The sequence below is a fragment of the Chelmon rostratus genome, chromosome 14 (genome assembly GCF_017976325.1).
Source record: "Chelmon rostratus isolate fCheRos1 chromosome 14, fCheRos1.pri, whole genome shotgun sequence".
NCBI lineage: Eukaryota > Metazoa > Chordata > Actinopteri > Chaetodontiformes > Chaetodontidae > Chelmon > Chelmon rostratus.
In genome coordinates, this window is record NC_055671.1 from 360,193 (window position 1) to 388,031 (window position 27,839).

Here is a 27,839-nt window from a genome sequence, read left to right on the forward strand (position 1 = left end):
ATTCATGCTTGTCCTTCACTCCAGCTCCAGCCCCAGCTAACCACAGGTCTGCTAGCCTCCTGCCTACTCCAGCCCTTGAGTTAGCTAGCTGGCAGCCAGTCTACACCTCTCCAGTTTCTTGGTTGATAACCGCTAAGTCTGCTCCAGATCTTCAGTCGCTGGACCGACTGACATCAACTCTTGGTTCTCCATAGATGTCTGGCCGACACCCACGGCTGTGCTGCAGCCATCTCCTGAGCCAGAGCTGAAGCCATCCCCTGTGACACCTCACCAACTTTTAGAGGGGACCTCCCTACGCTGTCGGCCTCTAGAAGGGTTCAGCCTTTGCCGTCAGTCTCCAGGCCAACCTTCAAAAGGGTTTTGCCTTTGTTGTCAGCCTACAGAGGAGTTCCACCTTTGCCACCAGCCTCCAGCCCATCCCCCTGAGAGGTTCTGCCTCGTTGTCCTCCTGCCTTTCCTCCTGATAGGTTCTGCCTTCGTCAGCCACCCGCTAGACCTCCAAACCAGCCTCCAGACAAACCTCCAGAGGGGTTTCGCCTTTGTCACCAACCTCCAGACAAACCTCCAGAGGGATTGTGCCTTCATTGCCGGCCAGTTCTCCAATGCTGTTCCAGTCTTCTTTTCAGCCCTCAGGCCATCCACCTGAGGTTTATGCTCCGCCATTATCCACCCCCAGGCCATTTGTTCGAGGTTCTCTGTTCCACCCCTGCCCAGTCACCAGGCATCCCGCCTGAGATTCCCTGTCCGGTCCTTTCTTCAGCCCATGGAGTTCCACATGCTTGCAGCTGACTCCCGGTGGAATGAGGCTGCCCTCCTCAGCATTTTTTGTAATGCTCTGTCTGATGTAATCAAGGATGAGTTAGCCAGCAGTGATGAAGTACCTAACTTGCACTCTCTGATCTCTACAGCTATCAGGCTTGATGCCTGGCATCAGGGAAGGTTGGGCTGTTCCCACAAGGGAGGTACCAGTTATGTCTTGTCTACTTCTCCTTTCCGGACTTACCGTGCTCCCTCGATTAACAACACTCCACCACCTCTTGACAGTTACACAGAGGAACCTCTGCAGCTGACGGCAGAGAGGAAACGGCAGATTCAGGCGGGTGAGTGCTTGTACTGTGGAGGAACTGGGCACTTCCTGCAAAACTGTCCTCTACTCCCAAAAGACCGGGCTTTGTTAGACTGGATAGACTTTATTAATCTCACAGTGGTCACACAAGGTGCAAATGAGAACAGTGCAATCGCGCAAATCCTATGTACAGAGAACGCAAGAATAAAATAGAAATATACAAAAATACCTTCTAGTGCAAGAGGAAATTATGGATGTTTACAATCACAGAGGAGGTAAATTTCTGGCTCAGATCACTCACTGCTCCTCTCACATTGACTCTGTCAGGCAACCATAATGAAACCCTCATGTACCTTGTCATGTCTTTTGGACCAACACAGCTCTCCCATGTCCACCAGGGGCTGCAGAGGCTACTGGAGAATAAGCTTTTTGTCAAGACATAGAAGTGTGAATTTCATGTGCAGTCTGTCAGTTTCCTTGGCTATTTCATTGAGCAGGAGTAGTTGAGGATGGACCTGGACAAGATAAGGGTGGTGGCGGAGTAGCCAAGACTGGAGACCTGTAAGCAGTGTTTCCTGGCGTTCACCTTCAACGACCTCCACAGGAGGTTTTCGTCAGCCCCACTTTTGGAGCAGCCAGATCTGGCCACACAGTTCATAGTTAAAGTGGACGCCTCAGACACTGGGGTCAGTGCAGTTCTTTCTCATTGCGCTGAATCAGGTAGGAAACTCCACCCATGTCTTCTACTTCCGATGCCTGTGCTCCACAGAGAGCAACAAAGATGTGGGAGCTGCTGACAGTTAAATTGCCATTGGAGGAGTGGCGTCAGTGGCTGGAATGGTCCCAGGTGCCATTTGTGGTCTGGACAGACCACAAAAATCTGTCTTATATTCAGACAGCTAAATGTCTCAACTCTTTGGTAGGTTTAACTTTAAAATTGCGTATTGTCCTGGATCTTGCAATATTAAGCCTGTCTCGCCAGAATGTCTACTCAGACTCTTCCGACAGTCCTGAGACCATCCTGCCTTCCTCCTGCCTGGTTGGAGATTGAATCCCAGAAGAGGCTCTGCACTTTTAACCCGACCCATGCAAGGGTCCTCCTAACTGCTCCTATGTTCTTGAAGTGGTCCCATCGCAAGTGTTGCATTGTATCCACACTGCTTGCTTCACCTGTCACCCTGGCACAAACTGGTCTTAGAGGACCAAGTGTTCCATGAAGGACTTCTTTCTCCATATAAGCATACCTGGTTTCAGTCCCCCTGAGTCTCTTGGATAAGTAGGCCACGGGTTTCCAGTTCTCACCTTGTTGTTGTAGCACGACCTCTTCCTGCAACTGCTAGCCTCAGCCAACACCACAGTGGGCCTGGTAGCACCACTCTGTGTGCTGTGCCAAATGGTGCAGCTCCTTTTTTATTAGAGGCCCACTCTCTGACTTCATCCAGTACTTTGGAACAGCATACTCTTGTTGTCTCACTTTTAAGAGCAAGACATTTCTTTTTTATCTTTTGTTGCCCCCTGACTTTTCCCCCTGCTGACTCCTGGCATTATGTTAATTTAAACACAAGATACTTGTGCTCAAAAAGAGGATTCATTCTCAGTGAAGAACCTTGGAGCTCTAATCTACCTCTATACATGCCAAAGAGCAGTGATTCCTAACACGTCTCTGGGGGTCATCAGGTGGAAACCTCCCTTCAACATTGTTTCGCCTACTTAGTTCCACTACACCTCCAGGAGGTTAGGCAGTGAACTCCGGCGTCCCAGAGTCACCCCCCCTAGTGCCAGTTCACACTGCTCCTACACAATCCAAACAGCACCGCCACATTCAACTGACCCAGAGATGCTCCAGGTAGTGGCCAGTACCGATACTACCATTTAACTATTGCTAATGCTAACCGCTAAGAAGAACAGAAGAAGACACTACAGTTCCGATGCTACCATTTAGCTAATGTTACGTGCTAACCGCTACCTGCTAAGAGGAACAGAAGAAGACAATAAAGCTAGATTCACCTATACTGTTAATGTTAATTGCTAGCTACCAATACTAACTGCTAAGATACTATCATACTCTCACCGCTTTAGCTATTGTTAGCTGCTACAATGCTACCACAGGCCTAGATGCCACATGTAACTGCCGATTGCCACACTACCATCATCTGCACCTGCCTCTCACCAACTGCACCAAAAAAGCGGGGTGGGAATACAAACCCTGGTTCGGGTAGGGGGTAGAAAATTTAGAGGGTGCTGAAGGTGGAGGCCTAAACCACAGACTAGATTTAACAGCCTCTTCTAACATTTCCTTCAAGAAGCAACAAACCCTACCATTTCCTTCAAAAAGCAAACAGAGCAGGAAAACAAACCCTAACATTTCCTTCAAGAAGCAAACAAAACAGGAAAACAACCAAAAAGATCAAAAAACAAGCCAACTCTGTACCTTACAACGCAAACTCACCTGAACAGGCCGCATGGTCCCAAAGAGAGACTCTAGCTGGCCACACCCCCACCTTATCTAAACTTCCTCTTCCTGGTTCTCTTCCTATTGGCAGAGCGAGAAGATGGGGCGGGGAAAGCAGAGCAGAGGAGAGGTGTCTTGTTCAGACTTTAACCTCTTCTCCCGCCGGGTTAGGCATGCATGTCCTCTGCCCCCCCCCCCCCACTCTCACTGTCCCTATTTCAACCCCCAACTACTATTATTTCTCCTGATCCATATCCACTGACTAGACCTAGCAGCCTCATCTGACATCTCCCTCACTGTCTTCCTTAAATTTTGCCCATGCACTCCCAGCTCCCTCAACAGTGAAACAGCTGACCCTGCAACAAAACCTCTACACCCCACTTCAACCGGACAGACCCTGGTCTTCCATCCCCTCTGCTCAGATTCTGTCTTTAAATCTGCATACTTAGTCTTCTTCCTTTCATAAGCTGCCTCCACTGAATTTTCCCAAGGGACTGTTAACTCAATAAAAAACACAGTCTTTTTACTCATGGACCATAAGACAATGTCCGGCCTCAGATTAATATAAACTATTTCCTGGGGCACAACTAGCTTTCCTCCCAAGTCGACCTGCATTTGCCAATCATCAGCCCCTACCAGGCAGCCACCTACCTGCCTTCTCCCTGACTTAGCAGCTCTATTTTTCTCCCCCTCTCGAACAAACTGCACATCTAACCTCTCCTTTCTAGAACTTCCAGAATTCACCTGCTTCCTTCTCTCTTCAATGCCTGCGGCTAAGCTTCTCAGCACCTGATTATGCCGCCATGTATACCGGCCTTGTGATAAGCTAATTCTACAACCTGACAAAATGTGCTTTAAACTTGCTGTACCTGAGCAGAGTGGGCACGATTGATCGCCCTGTACCCAGAGACTTAGGTTCTGCGGGGTTGGCAACACATCGTATGTCGCCCCTATCAGAAATTTAATACGGCCTTCCTCCATATTCCACAGGTCCCTCCAACTAAGTTTCCTCTTCTCAACACCTTCCCAATTCAACCATTGTCCCTGTTTGGCTTGACCAACTGCTTTTGCCCCCCTTAACAACTCCTCCTGCCTACGCTTTCTTTTCTCCTTTAGACCTGCTTTATTCCACACTGGTTTGCCTGGGCCAAGCCCCAAGCCTCCCCGGCCAAATTGAACATTTCCTACTATTTCTGCATGCCTAAGAGCTGCCTCTGCCTCCTGCACTGCTGCCCTTGGGTTCCATTTCCTCCCCCCAGAAGGATTCGGAACCACATTGCTAACTAACATGTCCTTACTCCCAGATAATAAAAGTTCTGTCCTAACCTTAGTGCATTTAAACTCCTCTGTTAGACTGGATACTGGCAGCTGAAGCATTCCTTTCCCATACAAAGCTACATTGCTTAAGCACCTGGGAGCACCCAACCATTTACTAATATAAGAGCTAACTAGCCTTTCCATTCTCTCTGCTACAGATAATGGGACTTCATATACTGACATTGGCCACATTAACCTAGGATACAAGCCAAACTGCAAGCACCACAACCTCAGTTTTCCTGGGAGCCCTGATTTATCTATTCTCTCCAGCCCTTCTGCAACATCCTTTCTAAATTGCACAACCTGTTCAACATCATTCAGGTCTACATTGTACCACCGTCCTAGACTCTTAACTGATTTCTCCCTAATTGTTGGGATTTCCTCACCATCTATAGCAAACTTCCTATCACTTACTTTCCCTCTGTATATTGAAATACTCCTTGACTTACTAGGCTTAATCTTAATACTAGCCCACTTGAGGTTCTGATTGACTTTATCTAACAACCTCCTTGTACATGGCACTGTTGAAGTTAGCAGTGTCATATCATCCATATAAGCCCTAATTGGTGGAAGACGCATTCCATTCTGCTGTCTCTCCCCACCTACGACCCACTTGGAAGCCCTAATAATGACCTCCATAGCCATTGTGAAAGCTAGCGGGGAAACTGTACATCCTGCCATAATACCAACCTCCAATCTTTGCCAGCCTGTTGTGAGCTCTGCGCTACTTGCACACAGACTGATGTCTTGGAAATATGCTTTCACCAAGTTAACAACTATCTCCGGCACTTTAAAGTAGTCAAAGGAACTCCAAATAAGGTTATGTGGCACTGACCCAAACGCATTAGCCAGATCTAAAAATACAACATTCAAGTCTCTTTTCTCCCTCTTAGCTGTCTGAATCTGATGCCAAATCATGCTAGTATGCTCTAAGCATCCCGCAAATCCTGGTATCCCTGCTTTTTGCACTGTCGTATCTATCATACCATTCCTTTCTAAGTAATTAGCCAGCCTCTGTGCTACGATACTAAAGAAAATCTTTCCCTCAACATTTAGGAGAGAAATCATCCGAAACTGGCTAAGGTCCGATGACTCCTTCTCCTTAGGGATGAAGACACCTCCTGCCCTCCGCCATGCTCTTGGAATACTTTGTTTCTCCCAAACTATTCTAAGGTATCTCCATAGTGTCCTTAAGATGCCAGGTGCACTCTTATAGACACGGTAGGGGACTCCATTAGGCCCGGGGGCAGAAGAAGCCTTTGCACGCCTAACCACCTCCACAACTTCTTTCCACCTAGGTGGGCTCACATCCATCTCCTGCTCCACTTCCCCTAATGGTGGCATGTCAGGTGGAAGACCTATGTTCCTATTCTCCTTTGAATCTGAATACGTCGACTTCAAATACTGTTCAATCTCTGATTTCGTTGCCTTAAGTTGCCCTCCTTTTTCTTGATTAAACAAGCCTTTCACAAAATTAAAGGGGTTCCTAAAAAATGCTGACCTTGCACGTTCCTTCTTCTTTCTCCTCTCCCTAAGGTGTTCTGCCCTTCTGAGTACTGCTAACCTGCTTCTCAGTTCCTCCTGCAACACCTTAATTCCCTCCCTTTCTTCTTCTGTCGCCTTCCTCCACTGCTTTCTTAACTGCCTCCTTTCCTTTACTAACTTCTCTATTTCTCTTTGCCGCCTAGACTTGCCGACCTGCACCCTCTCGCCTTTCCTTTTGACAAGCACCCCAAATCTCTCTCGACCATAGGAGTAGATCACATCTCCAATTTTATCCAATTTATCCACTACATCTCCTCTAAGCCTGCTTAATATGACTGATAAATCTCTATCAACTGCCTCCCACTCTTTGCTATCATTAGCCCTCAGCCACCTAACTCTAGCTTTCTGCTCCATGCTTCTCTCCTTGGCTGGCCTGTTGACCTCAACACCAACTGCATCCCCTCTCCGTACCTCCTCCTCTCCAGGGATAGTGTTACTGATATCCTGCGCACTGTGGTTTTCTACCTGTCGCTGGACTTCATCCGACTGATTCGACTGACTTCTCAAGAAATACTGGTCGATGCGGCCACTCTGCCCTTCCACCGCTAAACACTTCCTCCTTCCTTGATGAGTTCTAAGGCCTCGGATTGATGTTATTTTCTGCCAGCCACATGAGCAAACTTGAAGCTTCTTATCCTCTGCTGCACAACTTTTGCTCTCCTTAGTTGCCTTCATTGTCACCTGAGTACTGCTACCTCTGGCCCTAAGAGATGGGTCCGTGCCCCCATCCCTCACTGAGTCATGTATCCAAGGCATAGTCATATCCGTTATCCTGTTCGTTACCATGCAATCCACCTGTGAGTCATCTTCCACCCCTGCTCTCGCTGACTCTTGGGGTATTTTCCTTATATTGGTTGTAGCTAAGTCTGGTTGTAGCAAGGTTAAGGCTTGCCACTGCTGCCATGGGTTGCTAGCCCATACCAGCACCTGTGGGGTCTTTTCCCTCCTGTCAGCTGTCTTTCCTAGCAGTCACATGGTCTTTCCCTTGTTGTCAGCTGCTCTATTCACAGAGTCAACAGTCACTAGCCAAGCTAGTTGTGAGTTAATTTAAACACAAGATACTTGTGCTCAAAAAGAGGATTCATTCTCAGTGAAGAACCTTGGAGCTCTAATCTACCTCTATACATGCCAAAGAGCAGTGATTCCTAACACGTCTCTGGGGGTCATCAGGTGGAAACCTCCCTTCAACAGTGTTTCGCCTACTTAGTTCCACTACACCTCCAGGAGGTTAGGCAGTGAACTCCGGCGTCCCAGAGTCACCCCCCCAGTGCCAGTTCACGCTGCTCCTACACAATCCAAACAGCACCGCCACATTCAACTGACCCAGAGATGCTCCAGGTAGTGGCCAGTACAGATACTACCATTTAACTATTGCTAATGCTAACCGCTAAGAAGAACAGAAGAAGACACTACAGTTCCGATGCTACCATTTAGCTAATGTTACGTGCTAACCGCTACCTGCTAAGAGGAACAGAAGAAGACAATAAAGCTAGATTCACCTATACTGTTAATGTTAATTGCTAGCTACCAATACTAACTGCTAAGATACTATCATACTCTCACCGCTTTAGCTATTGTTAGCTGCTACAATGCTACCACAGGCCTAGATGCCACATGTAACTGCCGATTGCCACACTACCATCATCTGCACCTGCCTCTCACCAACTGCACCAAAAAAGCGGGGTGGGAATACAAACCCTGGTTCGGGTAGGGGGTAGAAAATAAAGAGGTAGAGTCAAAAGATGAAAGTAGGGATTGGATACAGACCCTTGTTCGGGTAGGGGGTGGAAAATTTAGAGGGTGCTGAAGGTGGAGGCCTAAACCACAGACTAGATTTAACAGCCTCTTCTAACATTTCCTTCAAGAAGCAACAAACCCTACCATTTCCTTCAAAAAGCAAACAGAGCAGGAAAACAAACCCTAACATTTCCTTCAAGAAGCAAACAAAACAGGAAAACAACCAAAAAGATCAAAAAACAAGCCAACTCTGTATCTTACAACGCAAACTCACCTGAACAGGCCGCATGGTCCCAAAGAGAGACTCTAGCTGGCCACACCCCCACCTTATCTAAACTTCCTCTTCCTGGTTCTCTTCCTATTGGCAGAGCGGGAAGATGGGGCTATTAACAATAGCCACCTGCAGCTTCAGTGTGTTGGACTGGAGGCTAATTTATTTAGCAACCTCCTTTGATTGGCGCAGTTGCTGGATAACGTGATTGTGTCAAGAGCTGGACCTCTGTGTGTTCATACTTTTGTCATCAAACTAACAATTCTCTGCTAGCTCTTACAGAGCCCTATGTATGCTTCTGCTTTCTTACCAGGTAGTTGGCACCTTTGATAAAAGCCCACCCTTTCATGTACTAGGTTATTAAATATCTTCAAAATGGCACTGTAGCCGTTCTTATGTTTCTCCTCTTCAAACTTGAATCAGAGTCCAAATCAAATTCCAGTTTATCAGCCAAATTTATCTCACTTTAAACATTGCACTTAATGTACTTGTGTGTCTGACACCTAATGAGGAAGAAGAACACTCAGAAAAGTTCAGAACACAGCATTTAATGAGCACTCTGCTCGTTATCAATGCAGGCAAACCCACAACAGTCCTCTAGTCTTTTCCATATAACATCACCTACCTCGAAAAATCACAAGATGTGTGCTGACGCCTTCAAGAAACACGTTACATTGGAAATTCTAACCATTACATATGGTTAATTCAGAATGTTCAGTGAATGTGAACCATGACATAGCACATGATGTCTCAATATTACACATTATGTCCAAGTTGTAAAGCTTGATTGCCACAGGAAAAAATTATTTACTGCAGCATTTTTCAATGCATCATGTAGAGAGTGAATGTCATTGTCCATGATGCACCACAGTTTTGTACAGCGTCCTCCTCTCTGATACCACCACCAAAGAATCAAGGTCTGCCATCTGGGGGTGGGTACTGATAGTAACTGATTATTCTCTGTGGGGCCTTACATCACCACTGAGCTGGCATTCCACCTCTGAAAATTAAGCTTTTTGTCAACACTCTCCCAAGCAGACATCTAAAAACTGCACTCAGACATGTGTGGACTTCGAAAGCAGATTTTCAAAACTGTGTTTTGTGGAATCACCTCTTAATGAGGTTTAAGCTTGGTAACTTAAACTCGATAAATGATCGATAAATAGTGTACCTGTGTATTTGTTGGGTAATGTGGGGCTACTGATGTTCCATCCAACAGACCCTCTGCTGTGCAGGGAGCCGATGATCTGCTGAGCCAGCTGAGATGAGGTACCCATGCCAGACTGTTGACGAATCGAATGGTCCAGCTGCAAATGGCTAGTGGCCTGCCGCTATGCATGAACAAACATTCAACAGCATAGAAAAGATTACTGAAATACAAGGGTGTTTGCTGCTGCCAACACATTTCTGTTTTATATTTATGTGTCAAATAATAATTACAATAATATGTCAAATAATGGCTATGGGGAAAAAACAAAACAAAAAACAATGGTCGTAAAACTCTCAGTGCCTGATACATCACGTGCATGTCAAGTAAGCATGAAGTACATTTCCATTGCTTTGATTAAAAAAATTCAAAAATATTATCATGGTATCTACCATATGGTTCTTTGTTGTTCTGGATGTCTCATCTTAAAAATTATTGATCTATTGTCTGATTTTAGTCACTGTGGCTATACGTGTGTTCATGTCACAGACAAATTTTATTTTGTGCCACAGGGTGGCAGTGGTTCTATTTGAAGTCCCACATGGGATATGTGCAAGTCACTGAATTTTCCTGCATGTTTCACAATAAAAGTTTTGTCAAGAAATTAAGGAATTCTATCACTAGAAGGCTTTAAATTTGAAATGGTTACATGAAGTGTTAATATAGTGTTTATATTAGCAGCATAATGATGTGATAGCATTTTAACAGGAGTGGATCAGAGAACAAGGAGGCTTTGTACTAAAATATGACCGAACATACTTATCAAATAGGATATTATAAATAGAGGCTCTTTAACACAAGCCTGTTCCAAATAAAGGCCTGGTACCCTCTGCAGTCCAGGTACATAAAGGCCCTAGCCACTGTTTTGAAGAGAAAAGTGCTTACTTTAAGCCAGTCACATGGAAAGATTCAGATAAGCTGAGCATACAGAGTGGAAGCAAGGGAAACTCATGATACAGGTCCAGTGTCAGTCCCTCAGTGTCTAGACATTTTCATTAAATTTCTAGGTTTGCAGCTTGTTGACAGAATCACCAAATGGTGTGTCATCGTCAGACAAGTGAAATTGCGCTGAAAGTAGACCTGATTCTCAGATATATTTTTCCAGGGTGACCTCTTTCTTACCAAAATACCAACTCACAACTTGCTTTGTGCTGCCAAAATTTTGTTATGCATGCTGAAAGTACGTTTCAAGGTAGCAAGATACCCACTTTTCTTAGCACAATGAAAATAGAAGCCCTGTTTATTTCATGATTTAATGATATTCTTGTGATTGAATTCTCAAAATCTTAAATACATGTTTAAGATATTATTTTTTTCAGTAAAATAACCAAAACACAAAGCATTTTTCATCATAACTGTGTGAAAACATTCATCTTTTGATTACTCTGAAATACAATTATTGTGCCAAGTGGAAGTCCCACCTCAGGATAGGGAGCTGCTCTGAATTTGGTTTTCATCTTGATCGCTTTGGTTCTGAGTTGTTTGTGGTGTTCTTGAGAGGAAGTGAGACTGAAACCAGGCTTAGTGGCTCGATTCTGTTCTTCAGATAACTGCAGCTCCTTGCACTCAATGTCACTGTGTACATAGAGACAGGCATACATTACATATCTTAGTACCAGTTTTGGTTTGTACTGGAGGTTTTAAATGGAATTAGATGGGGAGAAGCCAACTCACGTGAGAACGTAGTTAACACTGACAATACACTGAGGTCTGGAGGAACGGCTGTTGTGGACAATGGTGGCGTAGCTCTGCACCCACACCCAGCCTCCCTGCTTTGATAACATGCGGTAGTACTTTGTGGTGACCTGCCCCTTCACCAGTACTACAGGGAACAAAAAGATCAAGATCAAAGAGGGAAAAATGGTCAAATCTGACATTAGCCCCTAACAACAAACACACAGGACTCTATACACAGGAAGGTTCTCTTTTTATAACAGTGTCGTGCGCGAGTCATTCAAAGAGGCAGAAAGTTCTCATTATCATTAATTTGATGTCATGTTTCTGGCCACCTGGCCATATTTTAGTCTCTATCAACTCCTGAGAAACATACCTGGCAGTGAAATGCTCTACTTTGTTCCCCAGCTAGTTTCCAACTGTGTCTGTGTCTGTCTGCTGGTTAACATTGAGAGGGTAAAACGACACTATGACAGGACAGCTAAACAATGAGCTGACACTTACTATAAAACTGAGGGAAGTTGTATTCACCTAATAAATCTCTGTAGGATCATCACTAAGAGTGACCCCCATTCACATTGTTGTTTTCACATAGCGATTTCATTATTATAAAAATATTGATTCCTGTCAATGCCTCTCCACCCAGCAGTTGCCCTCAGTTCTTCACAAAAGTTCACAATAGTTGAACTCTGTGTTGAAGCACCTTAACAATTTTCTTTCTCCTCAGCGCAGTTTCGTTCACACCTACACCCCCCCACCACCTACATTACATCAAACATGGAAATCGGTCACCCTGAATAACTGTAATTAATCATGCATCATCCAATTCTTCTAAAAGCTGAAATACATCATATTTGTTTCCCACAATAATTCATTGTTAAACTGATTCCAAAAATTCACTGGGGGAAAATACACAAGGAATCATACCATCTCAGATGCACATGGTAATCATCAAAGTAGTGTGTTATGGCTGTATATTAACCCATCAAAACTGGTGTTTTTCAGAGTATCAGGCTATAGTTTCTGTAGATCTGGGCTTCACTCACTGGATCATTTGCCCTTCGAAAACTTGGTCTTTCCCTCCCACCCATTTGGTCTGACTAAGGATTTCAAGGACTCACATAAATGGTGAGCACAGCGTAGATGGAAAACATCACAGGTGTGCACGTGATGGTACAGGGTCTTCTCTATCAGGTCCTGAGGCTCAAAGCCTGTCAGATCTGCCACTCTAGCTCCAGCACACAGGAGAAAGGGCACAAGATAACAGTCAGGAGTTGAGTGTGTGCTCAAGTGCAACATGATGTTCAGTTAACAAAACCAGCGGTCCATATACTAAAAAAGCGAATATATAAATATAAACGCTACAAGACTGAAAACTCAAAAAACAGCTTCACCATCATTCAGTGCTTCATATATTCTGAGGTGGTAATGATAGCACCAACGTGTGGTGAGAAATCAGATAACAAATATGAGAAAAAAATCAAGAGTAGACTGTGGATTCAGTGGATGATGCTGAAGAGACTGACATAGGCTATGGCCATTTTTGTCATATATTCTTTCCATGATTTTGAATTTTTTACTAGACATACATTGACTCCCATATTTCATTCGATCTTCAACAACCTCGGTACATGCAATCCCACTACATTTTCCTCAGGAAATGCCCTGCAATCTAGTTACAAATTGTTTTGTTGATTATTTATGATGACTTCATATTCCATACAGGGATAATCAAGATAACATATACTTTTATCTATCCATCCACATACTCAGTCCAGTGTCTCCCCTACCTCGTGTCTAAGAAAATTAGTTTAAAGTCCAGGCTGGCCCGGAACATGAACATGTTGCTGTGGAGTTTGATCTCAGTGATACCACTGGGGGGCAGGGAATGACCAACTGCCACCAGACCCACAGTCTGATAACAGGATTCATACAGCGTGTCCATCATGTACTGACGCACTTTCAAGTAGCCGCTGCAGTGGATGACCTGGGAAACAACCGCATGAAACCAGTGTCATTGCATGTTTATGTTCAATGGAATCCAGAGGCACAGAAAAAGTTGAGCGTTTGTGCCAAACACAACATTCTGGTATTTCCCAAACCTGACAAAACCAAAACAGCAGATTGGCATTTGAACTGTGGTTGCTTGGTGGTTCTATCATTATAATAATAATAATCTTCCTTCAGGAGCACTTTCTAGTTTGAGACTATGGCTGTTCGCTAACCTGTTGCACAGTGCAAACACATCTCACCTGTGTGCTTGTAATGATTATGAAGGGCTCTATTCATTGAAACGATTAAAAAACAATATGACAAGAGCTCTTGTTCTATTAAGGGGAACCTGAACATTCCTGAATTTCTCAAATTTGTAGCCAGCTTCTGGTTGGCCAAATAGCTGGTAGCCAAAAACCACAGGATCTACTATAAATGCGGGACAAGTCTAGCTGCTGCTGCTGCTTCATGAGAACATATCTTGAGATTAATAAAGTTAGCCTTGAGTTATCACAAATTAAGTCATCGTGTGTGTTGGGGTAAATGACAATCACATGGCTGTACCTACCTTATACCCCCCACATGTAAGTCCTGCATTTCGTTTAGCAAGAACACACTTCATCCTCAAGAAGAAGGAGCGCTCTATTTCATACTCTGTCGCACAAACACATTAGAGACTCATTATTCACACATTAGAGTATATTGTCTTTTTACATTTTTTGTGTTTTTATTATTCAAAGCACTTTGTGTTGTGTATTAAAATGTACATGTATGAAAAGTGCTATACAAATAAAGTCTGATCAAATCAATACTATATCTCAGTCCTGTGGTCACCAGTGAGTCAACTTTAATTACTCTGCTCACTCTGTTGCCATCACAACCCTAAACCTTGTCTAGAGTGGAGTCTTAATCCTTTACTAATGCTATATGACTTATGTAGACATAATTGGAAAATCTTATGACCCTAACACATTTACATTTAAATTCATTTATTTGGCAGACACTTTTGTCAAAAGCAACACACAATGGAGCTACAATCCAAGCCACAAGACCCATCATCTACTAAGTAAAAAAAAATTTCAACATTCTTATTCATCACAGTAAGAATAATTACCCACAACAACCAGCAATAATCAACTTTCACTGCAATGTTTGAATTGTTATAAAGAAGTGAGCAGTGTTGGTAGCCAACCAACAGAAGTGCAGCTCCTCACTGACCAAAACACGTAATTCAGACCTATCTCTGCAGTGAAGCAGTTGAGTGACACGTATTTATTAGCAATAGCAATAGTGGCAAAACTGTGAAAGCAACACTGTATAAACAATAACAATAAAAACTACGTAAATTCTAAGGTATGTCATGATCACCATTCTACCGCATGCTTTTTGTTTTACAATATTCTTTTGCCAAGAAATATTAACTCAAGCTAAACTTAATGGGTTGTTTTCAGAGCATTTTACCACATCACAGACAGAGAAGCAGCATAGGGAGTATGACATTTGAAGAATGCATACTGCATATATGTGATATATTATGATATGTGCACAAGAGCCTGGAGGTTGAGGGTGTTTGAGTACCTGGAGAGAAGTGATGGTGTGGGGGCTGGCAAAGACCCAGCACTGCTGTCATCTCATCATGGTCTGATGGGTGGATGTATTCAAATATACTGTTTCCTGTTAGCTCCACCTGCAGTACGTACATTTCCAGCATGTGCTCATAAATGTGCTGACTTTATGTTGAGATATCAGCTCAAAATGCAAAATAGTCTGACAAATACCACCCAACACACACACACACACACACACACACACACACACACACACACTAATTTATTGTACTAATTAGAGCTCATCTTACATTTTATGTTTAATTTATATGCTGAGGTGAAGGGATGGTCTTACCTGGGACAGGCCAAGGTGGACTGATGCTGTTTCAGAGATATACATGATTTTGCCATCAGAAGCAACAACAAACACAAAGCCATCCAGAGTCTGAGGGAGCAGTAGAAACACCAGTTATTAGTGTTAGTTATTTTCATTTTTACAAAGTTACTGTGTGCCAATACATTTGTACATATGATGTAAGAATGGATGCTGACCTTTCCACCCCCTACCGCTTACAGTTTTGTTCTTATGAAATAATTCCGCAAAGTACGAAGAAAAATTAAAACATCTGGGAGTAAATGCGTTTTTATTTTTAAATTGTACAAATTGGCAAACATTGATTATAAATGCATTTTCCACATTTTTTTGTAAAAATAAGATCTTTAAAATGTGATTGCTAGTGCAAACATACTGTAATTAAGTATTTATAGATTTATATATATATATTTAATTGACTTGTGGTGCATAATCAGTAGCTTCTTTACATTTCCTTCTACTTTCTCTTTTCACTTTGTTATTGAATGCATGCTCTGAGTGGTGCTTTTGATACATAGTGGCATAAGATGTTAAAATACTGGAAGTGAAGATTTTACAGAGAGGTTCATAATTTTAATGTGTCTCATAGAAAATCCAAGTGAAATGGACTGTGTTTTGTAAATGGACTGTACTTATATTGCGCTTTTAGTCTTAATGCACTTTACAACACGAACCAGCATTGACCCAGTCACACACCCATTTATGCACTGGTGGCAAGGTGCCATCTGCTCATCACAAGTAATAACTATTAAAACCCACTCACACAACGATGGCACAACATGAAGAACAATTTCGGATTGTATGTATTGATTGATTGATGTATTTTGCCCAAGGTTACTTCGACCTGTAGACTGCAAGGGCCAGGAATGCAGAGATCAAACTGCCAATCTTCTAATAAGTGGATGACTGCTTTACGTCCTGAGCCACAGCCAGCCTGCATACATTACATATATAATTCGTAAAACATACAGTGAAATCTCATTAATTTTGTATTAAACCAAACCCTAACCCTAACCCCAACAAAGATGTTTAAATCTAAATGTAACATTTGTAATCAAATTCTGATGTTTTATTGGTATTATTATTGTTATTATTTATTTTCTATTACCCTATTTCAGAATTTGTTACTTAACTCATTCTATAGAAAAAAACAGTATTTGTTTGGTGCAGTTAGTGATTCACTAGCATAGAAAGAATAATAATTCCTTGGAATGTTGTTTGATGAAAACTCACAATCTTCACAATAAAGGAGCGGAACTGCTTAGCTTGGGGCAAATTGTACAATGTGTTTTTGAATTTTTTTTTAACACGCTGTTTCATGCCAAAACATATAAATTAGACCCCTCACCACAGCCCCACCATTTGACAGAAATTCATAAGCTCAACAACTTTTCATTATTAAGATTCTTTATATGAACAAGATTAAGGTGGATCCGATAAACATCCTTGAAGTCTAATTTCAAAATGGGTGAATTCCTCATGGAGCCTAGAGACTTTTTTTTTTAAATCTTGGGATGTTATAAGTGCCTACCAAATTTTGTACATCTAGGTGAAAGGTACACAAGGGCTACTTCATTTTATACCGGACACTGCAGAGCCATTTCACCACACGAATCCTACGACCCATATCAGATATCAGTATCACCTATTCTGACTCATGTGCCAAGTTTTGTGACCTTTTCGACCATCCCCACACCCTCAAGAACACCTTGCTGTTTCATGGCCAAACATCACAATTTGCCACAATGCAAGGCAACTGCCTGGCACAATGTTCACAAAATAGCTTAAGCAAGGTCTGAAGGCTTCTCTGGCCAGATTTGAGGTGGATCTAGTCAACCTGCTGCTATAGGAGAAGTACCATTTTACAACACCCATGCCCAAGAACCATGTCAGATGAAACATTTCACCACTTCTGATGCATGTGCCAAGACTCAAAAATGTGATTCATTTGGTGAAATAATGGGGTCCAAGCCAACGCAATGCAGGTCAGGCCTGCAGGCCTATGGACATCATATAAGTTGCACATTGAGAGCAGCACAGAGAATGGAAATATATATAACTTCTTGTACCTGGAGGAAGATATTGGTTTGCAACTTTTCCTTTTTGTGTCAAGTTTGGGGTGGACCGTAATAAGGTCTCAATCACGCAGCAACATGGCAATTTTCTCAGATGATTTTGCTGCACAAACACCTTTAGAAGACAAAAATAATGATAAGAAATTACATTAACTTTTTATTTGTCACAGGAGATTGTGTATTTTCAAAGCAGCTTAGGATATGGAATGTCAACTTTTTAAACCACAAACGTTTACAACAGAGGGCCAGAAACAGCTTTCCCCTTGGTGCCAAGCTAGATTTCAACAGGTAACCTTAATGTAAAGGGCATGTGTGTAGACCACTAGAGCATCAGGATAATATAGCTGTCAATGACAGTAGTTGACACGAAATGTGTTTCAAGTAAAATGTTGATAATTACTTTAAATTTGTGTGGTCATCTTGTTTGTGCTGCCCACAGAGTTTTGGCTATGACAAAGTGGCTTCAAGATTTTATTTATATAGCAACTGTATGAATGAACAGACTCTCTGTTCACTTCACAAGTTTGCGTGTTGTTGTTTGATATCACAATAACTTATAAAATTATTATATTAATGTTTTTGCTAAACAATGGTATATTTATGTGTTTTTATTAATTAGCTAAAAATAAAATATAAGTTGTTAATCAAATTTAGAAGCCTGATGGCTGAAAGAGACATGCCTGCAGTCAGTGATTATACTTTTTTTTCTTCGCCTGGAACATTCCACTACATTAATTATTTCACAGAAATGCATAAAAAATAAATGTAAGAAGGAAAAGTAGGATTTAGTAACTGTAACTGTATGGCAAGGATGCGCCTTGCAGTTATCTGTGTAACTGACTTTATGTGCTGTGACCAAGGCATATCATTTAAGGAATAGCCTGCATGCAGGTGATCTCAACACCATTTGAAACACTACACACTTAGATAGATAGATAGATAGATAGATAGATAGATAGATAGATAGATAGATAGATAGATAGACAGACAGACAGACAGACAGACAGACAGACAGACAGACGGACAGACAGACAGACAGACTTTATTTGTCCCAAGCTGGGAAATTGCATATCTACTATCTAGAGTATGTCTGTGTCAATTTTGGCGGTATTTGAGTGAGGACTTGTGCTGAAATAGATGTTTATTGATTTTGAATGTTTTGAAACATGTAGAGTGAAAGACTTCTGGATTGACCATTTCTTCCAGTAAGACAAACTTTTGTCACAATTCAGGGAATGTGATGAAAATATTCCAGCTCTGTGGGATGTATGGGTGAGTCCTTTCGATGTTTTTTTTTTTTTAGTTTAAAATGTGAAATTTAGTTTTGTTGTAAAAAACCACACCCACTTCAATCATTACCAAATTTCATGCATCGACTGAGACATAGCCCCAGATAGTGCAAACCAAATGTTGTACGAACATTTCGTACATTTCAAGATACAATCACAAACGCAGGTACAATAAGTGCCACCCACACACAGCCAAATATTACAAAATTGAGGCAACTCACCAATGAAATCTCAGAGTAATCCATTGATCAATAACACTCCAACAAACACAGTCTTGCTACATTGGCAAAGATCCAGATGATTCAATCCAGTAAAATACTTAGTCCAAAAGATTGTAATAATCCTGCTGTGCATCATTTCATATTAGTCAGCAGACGTGCTAATCTTCCACGTATTCTCTGTTATAGCTCCAGCTACCATTTACACATAGGCAATATATTGGTATCAAAATGGCCACTACACTCTGACCTTTCGATTGACACCAAACTTGACCCAATACAATCTTCCAAGTCCTGTCCACAGTCTACAATAGCCAACAAGAGTCAGCACTGAAACAAAGTGCCTGCCCCTCTTCTTTTGAAGAGAGACCAGGTCGATTCGGGCAATTGCACAGAGGACTGGTGCTTCATATAGCAAATGAAATTCTGAAAACGAGGATATGCTGCTTCAGTGGGTAATTTTACCACTAAAACAAAAAACCTAAAACACTATGTGTGACACATGGATTAGACTTGCCTTTATCTGCTCTCACTAAGCTGTCTGCCTAACTAGCTTTTTACCTACTGAAGTAACCAAGTGTTATGTCCAAAGACAGTGGGCATGTTATTAGCTTTCTACATTATTTTTGGGGCTACAGGTTACATTAGAAAAATACTTGTTCAGGATCCATGCATCCACTGTTCATTTTTCATATCATCAAATTCTTCCCTCATGTAAAAGTATGAAAACACAAACAATAAAGTATGGTCTAAATCTAACCACTGTATTGCTTGCCCAAGTACATTTTTTCTTCTATGGTAAGCATCCAGACAATTCAGGGGATATGAGAATGAATATCATTTTAATTAGCCTACATGTTATTATTTTTACATTCATTTCATTTTTAATACCATACTACATGAACTAGCTCTACACTAAAATATTGTACACAATGCTGCTCCCCTGTATAAATTATATGGATCATCAACTGAGGATGTTGATGTTATGCCTGGGACATGTTGTTTTACCCTATTCTTTTATCATGTGCACAGCCATCAAGTAGATATTTTGCAGGGTTCTTGTTTTAAAATGTGTCAAATAGAAACGTCAGCATAAGCTTACTAGACTAGTCGAAAGCTTGCCATGCTTGTAAAATCTTTGTGCTCAAAAGCCATGGTTGCTAGCTAGTTGTGTTTTCCAGCCAATAAATCCCAGCTACAGTCATCTGCAGACATCTGTTTGCAACCCCCCCCCCCCCCCCCAAAAAAAAAATAAAAAAATAAAAATAAATAAAAAATAAAAAATAAATAAAACTTCAAAGTGCTACATTTCAGCAGACCAAAACCATATATGTACTCCAAATGGTTCAAAACAGCCTTCAATTCACTTTGGGTATGCTTTGGATAGAGCAACAGAATGAAAAACAAAACAGTGTGTCAGAATGAAAAAGGTTAGAATGTGAGCATAGAGATAACAGAGGAAGTATCTGTGGCCTTTATAAACTTAAGGAGAAATAGATTTACTGTTGCGAGGTAAAAATAATTCAGTCATAGGGATTTTAACAGTGTTTTTGTGGGTGGTATCAACATGAGTAAAATAATACCAGAATGAGGATCTGAAGCAGGTTACAGGCTTAAGTAGTTATATCAGTACCATAAGTTGGATTGGAAGTAATAGCGAAGTAATGGTAACAGTTTTAGTTGAAACAGGAGTGGGGGTCTTTTAGTAGCAGCAGTGAGCCAAGTAACATGTTTTAGAGGCTATGACATAAACAGTCACTTTTGTTACTTTCATACCCATTAAAAATAGGATTTTCCACATCATGATGCAATATCTTTTTCTCAGACTTTTTACTCTCCTGGGCTGCAGTTTAAATGAATACAGCAGCTCAAATATGTTGGCAAGAGCAGATGATGTCTGCTTTAAAGATGAATTCATATTTTTGAATATGTTGAAAGTTTTTAGGTCGGTGTGTTTTCTGTGCATAATAGTACGCAGTTTTACTTGGCATCACAATGTTCCATAGAATAACCATCTGCAGTTGAAAACCAATGTGACCAATGTCATAAATAACATAAAAGTAAAATTTAAATTGTGGTAAGAATCACTAATATATCCCATCTCACTGGTGTTAATGCCATAATCAGAACAAACTTTGTTCTGTGTGATCACATGTCAGCTGGTTGAAAAATGTAGAATGAAAGTGGAAAGATGAAAAAAACATGAATGAAGGGGGCTTTGTGATGTCATTGAGGTTTATATGGGTGTGCCTTCACCAACTAAAATTACCAAAACATTATGGAACACAAGGCCACTAAGCTCTCAACTTGCTCTGAACAGGCCAGTGGTGGACTGTGCAAGACATACTCATTCTTGGCACTTATATTGCAGTATACTGCTGGGTTGGCTTTCTCAAACAGTTCTTCTGCACCTCTCCTCCAACTGGACTTCACAACGAGTCACTAAGAAACCAAACCAGCACAGGTGAGGAAATAATAAACTCAGGGCGCCTCTCTCTCGCTGCCCCTCTCTCTCTTTCGACCACTCTCTCTCTCTCTCTCTCTCTCTCTCTCTCTCTCTCTCTCTCTCTCTCTCTGTCTCTCTCTCTCTCTCTCTTTCACCCAGCCGGTTGAAGCAGATGGTTCTACTTGAGGTTTCTGCCTGTTAAAAGGAAGTTTTTCCTCACCACTGTCTCCAAGTGCTTGTTCATGAGGGAATTGTTGGGTCTCTGTAGATAAAGAGTTTGGTCTGTACCTGCTCTATATGGAAAGTGTCCTGGGACAACTTTGGTTGTGATTTGGCGCTATATAAATAAAACTGAATTGAATTGAAATTGAATCAAATACAGCAATTGTAATTGCTAGCCCAAAATTATTGATGTAATCTAAAATTCAATTTTAAAATGTACTTGCTTAATAATTAACTTGTTTAATAATGTGGAGTATGGTCAGATTCACTGCACAGGCTATTTGCTGCTGTTTCCTGACCCCCATTCTATATACCTTCGCATAGCCCACCCAGAGAATAGTAGAACTAGTAGTTAATGGAAGAGCATACTACAGTGCTGGAACATTGTTTGTCATTTCTTCTACTTACTTGTAAAAGGTGGGAACCCAGTTCTTTGGCCATGCTGTCTAGAGGACTGAACCTTGTTGACTGACCCCATCCGTCACCCAGACCTACAGAGAGAAACAGACTTGGTAAGACAGTCATAGAGACAAAGACTGATACTCCATCTATCATGCACGAGAACAATACCTGTGCTAAAGACACAGTCACTGGGCTATCCCATCAAATAAGCACAGTCAACGGCATGCTGATCAAAGGCATTAGTTCTAGTGGAGAAAGCATTCTCTTGAGCAGCTGTGTTAGCACTGCTCTAATTTTTGTGGTTTGAGGTTTTGTGGCAAAAAAATTCAAAACTAAACTTAACTTTGACCCCAAATATGCTGACCTCCACAATGCTAACCTTGTATGATTCTGGCACTGACAGGAGGCAAAAGTTATGATGGCACCAATGTGAATGATGGGTGATTTGGATAGAAAGCTCTGTTTGACTCCTGCTGAGCTTGTTATCACCTAACACGGCAACCTCTGGCATCAGTGTATGAATGTGTGTGTGTGAATGGGTGAATGTTGACATGTGTTGTAAAGCGCTTTGAGTGGTAGACTAGAAAAGTGGTACATAAATGCTTTCCATTTACCATTTATCAATTATACTGTAGAGACAACTTGATAAAACATTTAAACATTTTTGTACTTCTTCGAACTACCAGAGTTATGCAACTCCACTTTCTGACACTACGACCAGAGAGGATGTGATACCAGGTTGAAATTTCATTTTGCAATTATTTCCATATGCTCCATTCCATATATTCATTTCACGCCTTGGCTAGGCAAAACATGACACTGACACACCTGACATATTTCCAATAAATGTGGCCATTGTGACTCTATGGGTCATGCTAACCTTGCACTTCCCACTTCTATTTTACAGAAAAACAAATGCAATGGCTGTCACCTTTCACATGACATGAGATCTGTCACTGCAGTGGCTCTGCTTTCTTCTACCACCCATTGGGTTGTTCCCTAATCTAATCTCACAATTGCCGTTTTCATATCTCATCATCTCCTGGATGGATTTGTACAAAATTTTGAACAGACATAATCCTCAAAAGATGAATCCTGTTGATGTTGGTTAGCCCCTGACTTTTACTCTGGTACCACAATGAAGTTCATTTTGTTCGTTATGTTCATTGTGTTATTATTATGTCTTAACAAAGCTTGGATGGATTTCCATGAAACTTCATGTCCACATTCATGTACTGTTGTCCGAATCATCCAATATATACTGTACATAATTCCTAGGTGTACTAGACTGTGGAACTTTTCCAAATTAGTAGGTTAAGAATGTTTTCAAACAGTATTTCTACAAATGTAAAATTTTCAAATTTCCCAAAAATTGACCTTGCATGAGAGTGGATGCACATGGCAAAGACTGCAAGATGACCACGGCATTATTATTCCATAAACTGGAGATGAACATAATTCAGTACAGTAAGAGATCCTGTAATCTGTTGAAATTCTTATTATCATTAAATAAGTATTTGATGTATGTAAATGTGTACCTCCTCCAACAATAAAAATGCATATTTGTATAAATGTACAGGTAAAAAAAGGGTTCTGTCATCGCCTGATCAAGACCTGCAATAGACACTGTTTTTCTAAACCCTTCCTTTTTCAATTATTCTTCTGATTTTCAGATAGCTAGGAGGGTCAACAGTGTGACAGCAAATTTATATCAGCAGGTGTTAGCCTTGACTTTCTAGTATCAAAACATTATTTCTTTCTGTTTTGTAGTGAGCAGAATTGAAGCCTGAAGAAGAAAATAAATGTATGGTTGAGTATATTGTCCAACATATCACACAATGAAATGTTATCAGATTATTCAAGACAAATGTGTGAACTTCTGATGTTTCATCAACAAAATTTTTAAACTTGCAGGAAGCCCACATTTGCATACATCTAGAATTAAAAATGGATCTAAATTAGGGCTGAGTTTTTAGAAAGGCAATATCAGTATGACCAGAAGCTGACATAGATAGGAAGTATTTCATTCAGAAATTTATGCTGAAAGACTGACAGAATTACAGTGTGCGCTTGCTAAGAAGGTCAGTCTGCAGAATCAATTCTGCTAAATTGTAATTTGGATCAGATTTTGTGATATTGTGGCAGGTTCAGGTCTCATGTGTTCATTAGACTGCTGGATAATAAAAACTATTGCAAAACATATTCTTTGAGTGCATTTTCTATGTAAAATCTTTGACTCCAAACTTAGTTCCAAGTTCCAAGATGTAACTAATAACGGCAGCTCTAAACACATTGTTGTATAGTGTACATATTTTTTCTATCTTTAGGACATTGTAATTTCCTTTCTGTTTTATTACTGTTGGAACAACTGTAACTGACCCAATTTTACCTCTGGGATCAATAAAGTATTCTGATTCTGATTCTGAAGTGGTCATTTAAATGGAAATACTGAACTAAAGCACCACTGTCCCTAGTTTCTCTAAATTGTAGTAATACAGTGCTTGAGTGCTTTACTTTACTTTCTGTCCACCCAGAAAAATTATATGAACAACAACATACACATGTTATATTTTTAGAAATTACACATGATTTCTTGCTGTGCTTATTATGTGCAGTTTTGTTCAGCTTGTTTTGAGACTGGACCCCCAGGTCAAACAGAGAATTATGGGCCAAAACAGTACAAAGCTAATGGATCATTAAGGCTTCAGTGTTAAATATTAATTGTTTCTGAAACATAAACTCTCCTTAACAGTGGAAAACTGCTGCGTGTCTTTGAAAAAGTGTTTAACTAGAAAACACATATTAATAATTTAGTCTAAATCTAAACAAGAGATTTTTCTACAGCCTTCATATTGTTTAAATCAACAAATGTGACCTAAACTACCCTAAAATCTTTTGAGACCTTGCTCCTTAATCTGCTGGCCATTCACAATATATTACTCACCGTTAAATCCATATTTCTAAGATTAATAATGGTTTTATTTGGCCTGTTTTTTATGTGAAGCAAATTAAAAAGCCATGAAATCAGCAGTCGAGGTCAACCTATACATTTCGAAAATGTGTTTACTGTGCTTCCTCGGATGGATCCGCCTCTCACTGGTTCTCTAGTTCAAAAGCACCCCAAATAATAAAAGCTTCATTTCAAGTTTATTGGTTTCAGCTGTAGGCTGCTGCTGCCCCCGAGATTCAATATTGCTTTGGCCAATTTGACGGAAAGCGTCCTGGATTAACAAATCAAAGGCACGTCGGGTATTAATGCTAGGATGCTATTAAATATAGGCTAGAATAGTATTTGCACCAGGAGGAGATCAGCGGAGTTGTGTGACATCTGACCGATCCTGTCTTCTTCTATATTTGTCTATATTAACATAATAACACATAGTGTGCTTCTTCCGAGCAGTGAAACAGACGGTGCAGTCACATAAGTATCAAACTGCTTCCCCGCGCCTCTAGATAACTCGAAGTTGAAGAGCCATCTCATGGGCTATAATCAGCCAATTGTAGTCTAATTATTCTTACATTAATTTATAATTACAAATGAGGACAAGGATGAGACCTCTGACATAAAGTTTATTTACTAATCTCACTGTCTCACATCCCGCGGCTTTAATGCACTACAAAATCACAAAAAGGATCCATGAGATTTTAGATTATTAAAACATGCCACAGAGGCTGAAGCAAACAGACAAAATCTGATGTCCAAATATACATGCTGTCGCTGAGGCGTCACTGCTTCTCGGACAGGGAGGGGGCATTGAAAGACTCGCTGCCACGGGTGGCACGGCCTTGAAAGGCCGTGTTCCGAGTCTGACTTTATGAGTAATGACAGAAAGGAAAAGGTCTATTTGCCTGCCCTCTAACCCGCCCCAACGTAGTCCTATGCAGCCTAATGAAATAATTCACCTTGACGAATGAGTGACCCGTTTAAATTATACATCAGTTTTTAATCAGAGTGTGAAAACAACTTCAAAACTTCGCTGATAGCCTAATGAACAAAATGTGTTGAAGCGCGGAGAGATTTTGATTGAGTGAAGGTGCAAACTCCCAGCCTGAAATTCACTTTCATTTTTGCGGAGAGAATCGTGGAGAAGTAATACTAAAATACATAAAACGATTATTCTTATTCTTCTTCTGTTATTATTATTATTATTATTATTATTATTATTATTATTATTATACAAGAGTCTTAAAGTGGCACAAAAGCTCCCAAATGTTGTAGCAATCTCTTTGAGGAACGAAGACCAGCAAAGTACATTAACAGTGTTAATAGAAATAGTGTTCATTTTCTAGCTTTTTCCAAAGCTTATCTCCAGCTTTATTTACCATATTAACTGTTTTAAAGCGGTAAAAACGGGAATCACTTTCTAATTAGGTACCGATGATATAGGTTTTATAATTTGTGACTTATGCATTTTTAAAAGGTTAATAAATCATGTACTTTAGAACAAGAACAGCACTGGGTTGTCAGGTTGTGAAAAATCCATTTGGCTGGTGTTTATGCTTTCTATGTATTTGTAACGCAGTTATTGACCCTGGTAAATTATTAATATACATATATCTCACTTTTTAACAGAAATGTATATAGTATTTTTTTTATTAACCATATCTAAAGCAATTAGTTATTACTTATAAACCCGTAACAAATTATGCCTTGTTAGAAAGTGGTAGCAAAAAGGAGTGTATGGATCTCTTTCTCCTCATAGTCCACATTTTGTCGTTTTCTTCGTCACTAGTGAAAACTCCTCTGTGTAATAGTTGGATATTTGGATATGGATACATAGATGAATAAAGTATCTATCTATCTATCCATCTATCTATTTACGCGGTAGAGCTCCCGCATGTATGTTCTTCTTAAGGAATTCATTATTTCTTCTTCTTACACCTGGAAAACTCCAACGGAACAGGTACCCCATATATTTATTAAAGTATATATTTTGTTATATATTTGCCATGTATTGTGGAATATACTTTTCATATTTGAAATCTGTTTTTGTTTTGTTTTTTTCAAAATAATCAGATTTAGAAAAATGGCGATGGTCCGTGATTTTGTGATGTTCTTAAGGCTATGAATTTACGCCTATTGTCTAGGCTACTGTCTGTCGCCTATTATACCACAACATATGGAACGTGTGTTTTTGACGAATGTATTTTTTGAGTGTATTGCATCAGTTAAACATCTTAATATGTCACTATAGCTTGCAGACACATATGTCCGCTTCATGTTTGTCGTCCTTGTCGGTCATGAATACAGATTTATTTGATTTTCACCCCTGTCCTCAAAATCTAAAATTGGAACGACCCCTTCATGTTCACATTTCCAGTCCACAGTTAAGCGCGCCGCTTTCTGCCTGCTCCCTGCTCCCTGAGTGCCTACCGTCGGGGAAGACTGCCCTCATCTTGAGGTAGCTGCTGGTCAGCCGAATGATGGAGGCCTTGTCCAGTTGGGAGGTGATGGCCGCCGGCAGAGGCAACAGCTTGGCCAGCTCATAAAATTCTCCGTTCTCTTTCTCTCTCCGCGTCTTCGCCGCGTTCTTGCATTTGTCTTTCATTTCTGGAAGTTTAAGATAAATTATTCTTGCTTAAAAGTATGTGTCCACTGAGCTCTTTCCCGTAGACTCAAGAAACAAATAGTTAGACTGTTGCTGAGAGATGAAAAACCGAAGTCTTGCGTTCCTTCATTCCAGATTCCTATTCAGAAAAAAACTTAAAAATGAACAAGAGTAGCAAGATTCCGTTATATGAATCTTAACAACAGATCAGCATACATGTTTCGTTTATCCATGCCATCAGCCGCCTAACGCACACCGAAACCTAGAGCATACACATCAACACTGTTCTTGATAAGGCTTCGTTCAACTCCACGCTTCACCTGTTCAGTCTTAACAGCAGACTAATTTGCAGACACCCCGGTACTGAACGCCACGTCCACTTGCGGCGTTGTCACGATGCTGTCAGTTTTCCTCTCATCCAGATATCCAGACGTCCAGATTTCCTGCTCTCTGGACA

At 40.9% G+C, this 27,839-nt stretch overlaps 1 protein-coding gene across 1 annotated transcript in view; it reads right to left on the reverse strand.

Moving 5' to 3' along the window:
• The window catches only part of sim2 (SIM bHLH transcription factor 2), a 30,381-nt gene extending 2,999 nt beyond the window's left edge, over positions 1–27,382 (reverse strand). The window contains exons 1-10 of the mRNA XM_041952679.1: positions 27,208–27,382; positions 21,840–21,922; positions 15,164–15,253; positions 14,840–14,948; positions 13,830–13,915; positions 13,060–13,256; positions 12,391–12,497; positions 11,270–11,417; positions 11,017–11,170; positions 9,560–9,719 (exon numbers count right to left, since the gene is read on the reverse strand). Of these exons, the coding sequence (XP_041808613.1) occupies positions 9,560–9,719; positions 11,017–11,170; positions 11,270–11,417; positions 12,391–12,497; positions 13,060–13,256; positions 13,830–13,915; positions 14,840–14,948; positions 15,164–15,253; positions 21,840–21,922; positions 27,208–27,382 (1,309 nt within the window). The remainder of the gene's footprint in view (positions 1–9,559; positions 9,720–11,016; positions 11,171–11,269; positions 11,418–12,390; positions 12,498–13,059; positions 13,257–13,829; positions 13,916–14,839; positions 14,949–15,163; positions 15,254–21,839; positions 21,923–27,207) is intronic.
• Positions 27,383–27,839: the final 457 nt, after the last annotated feature.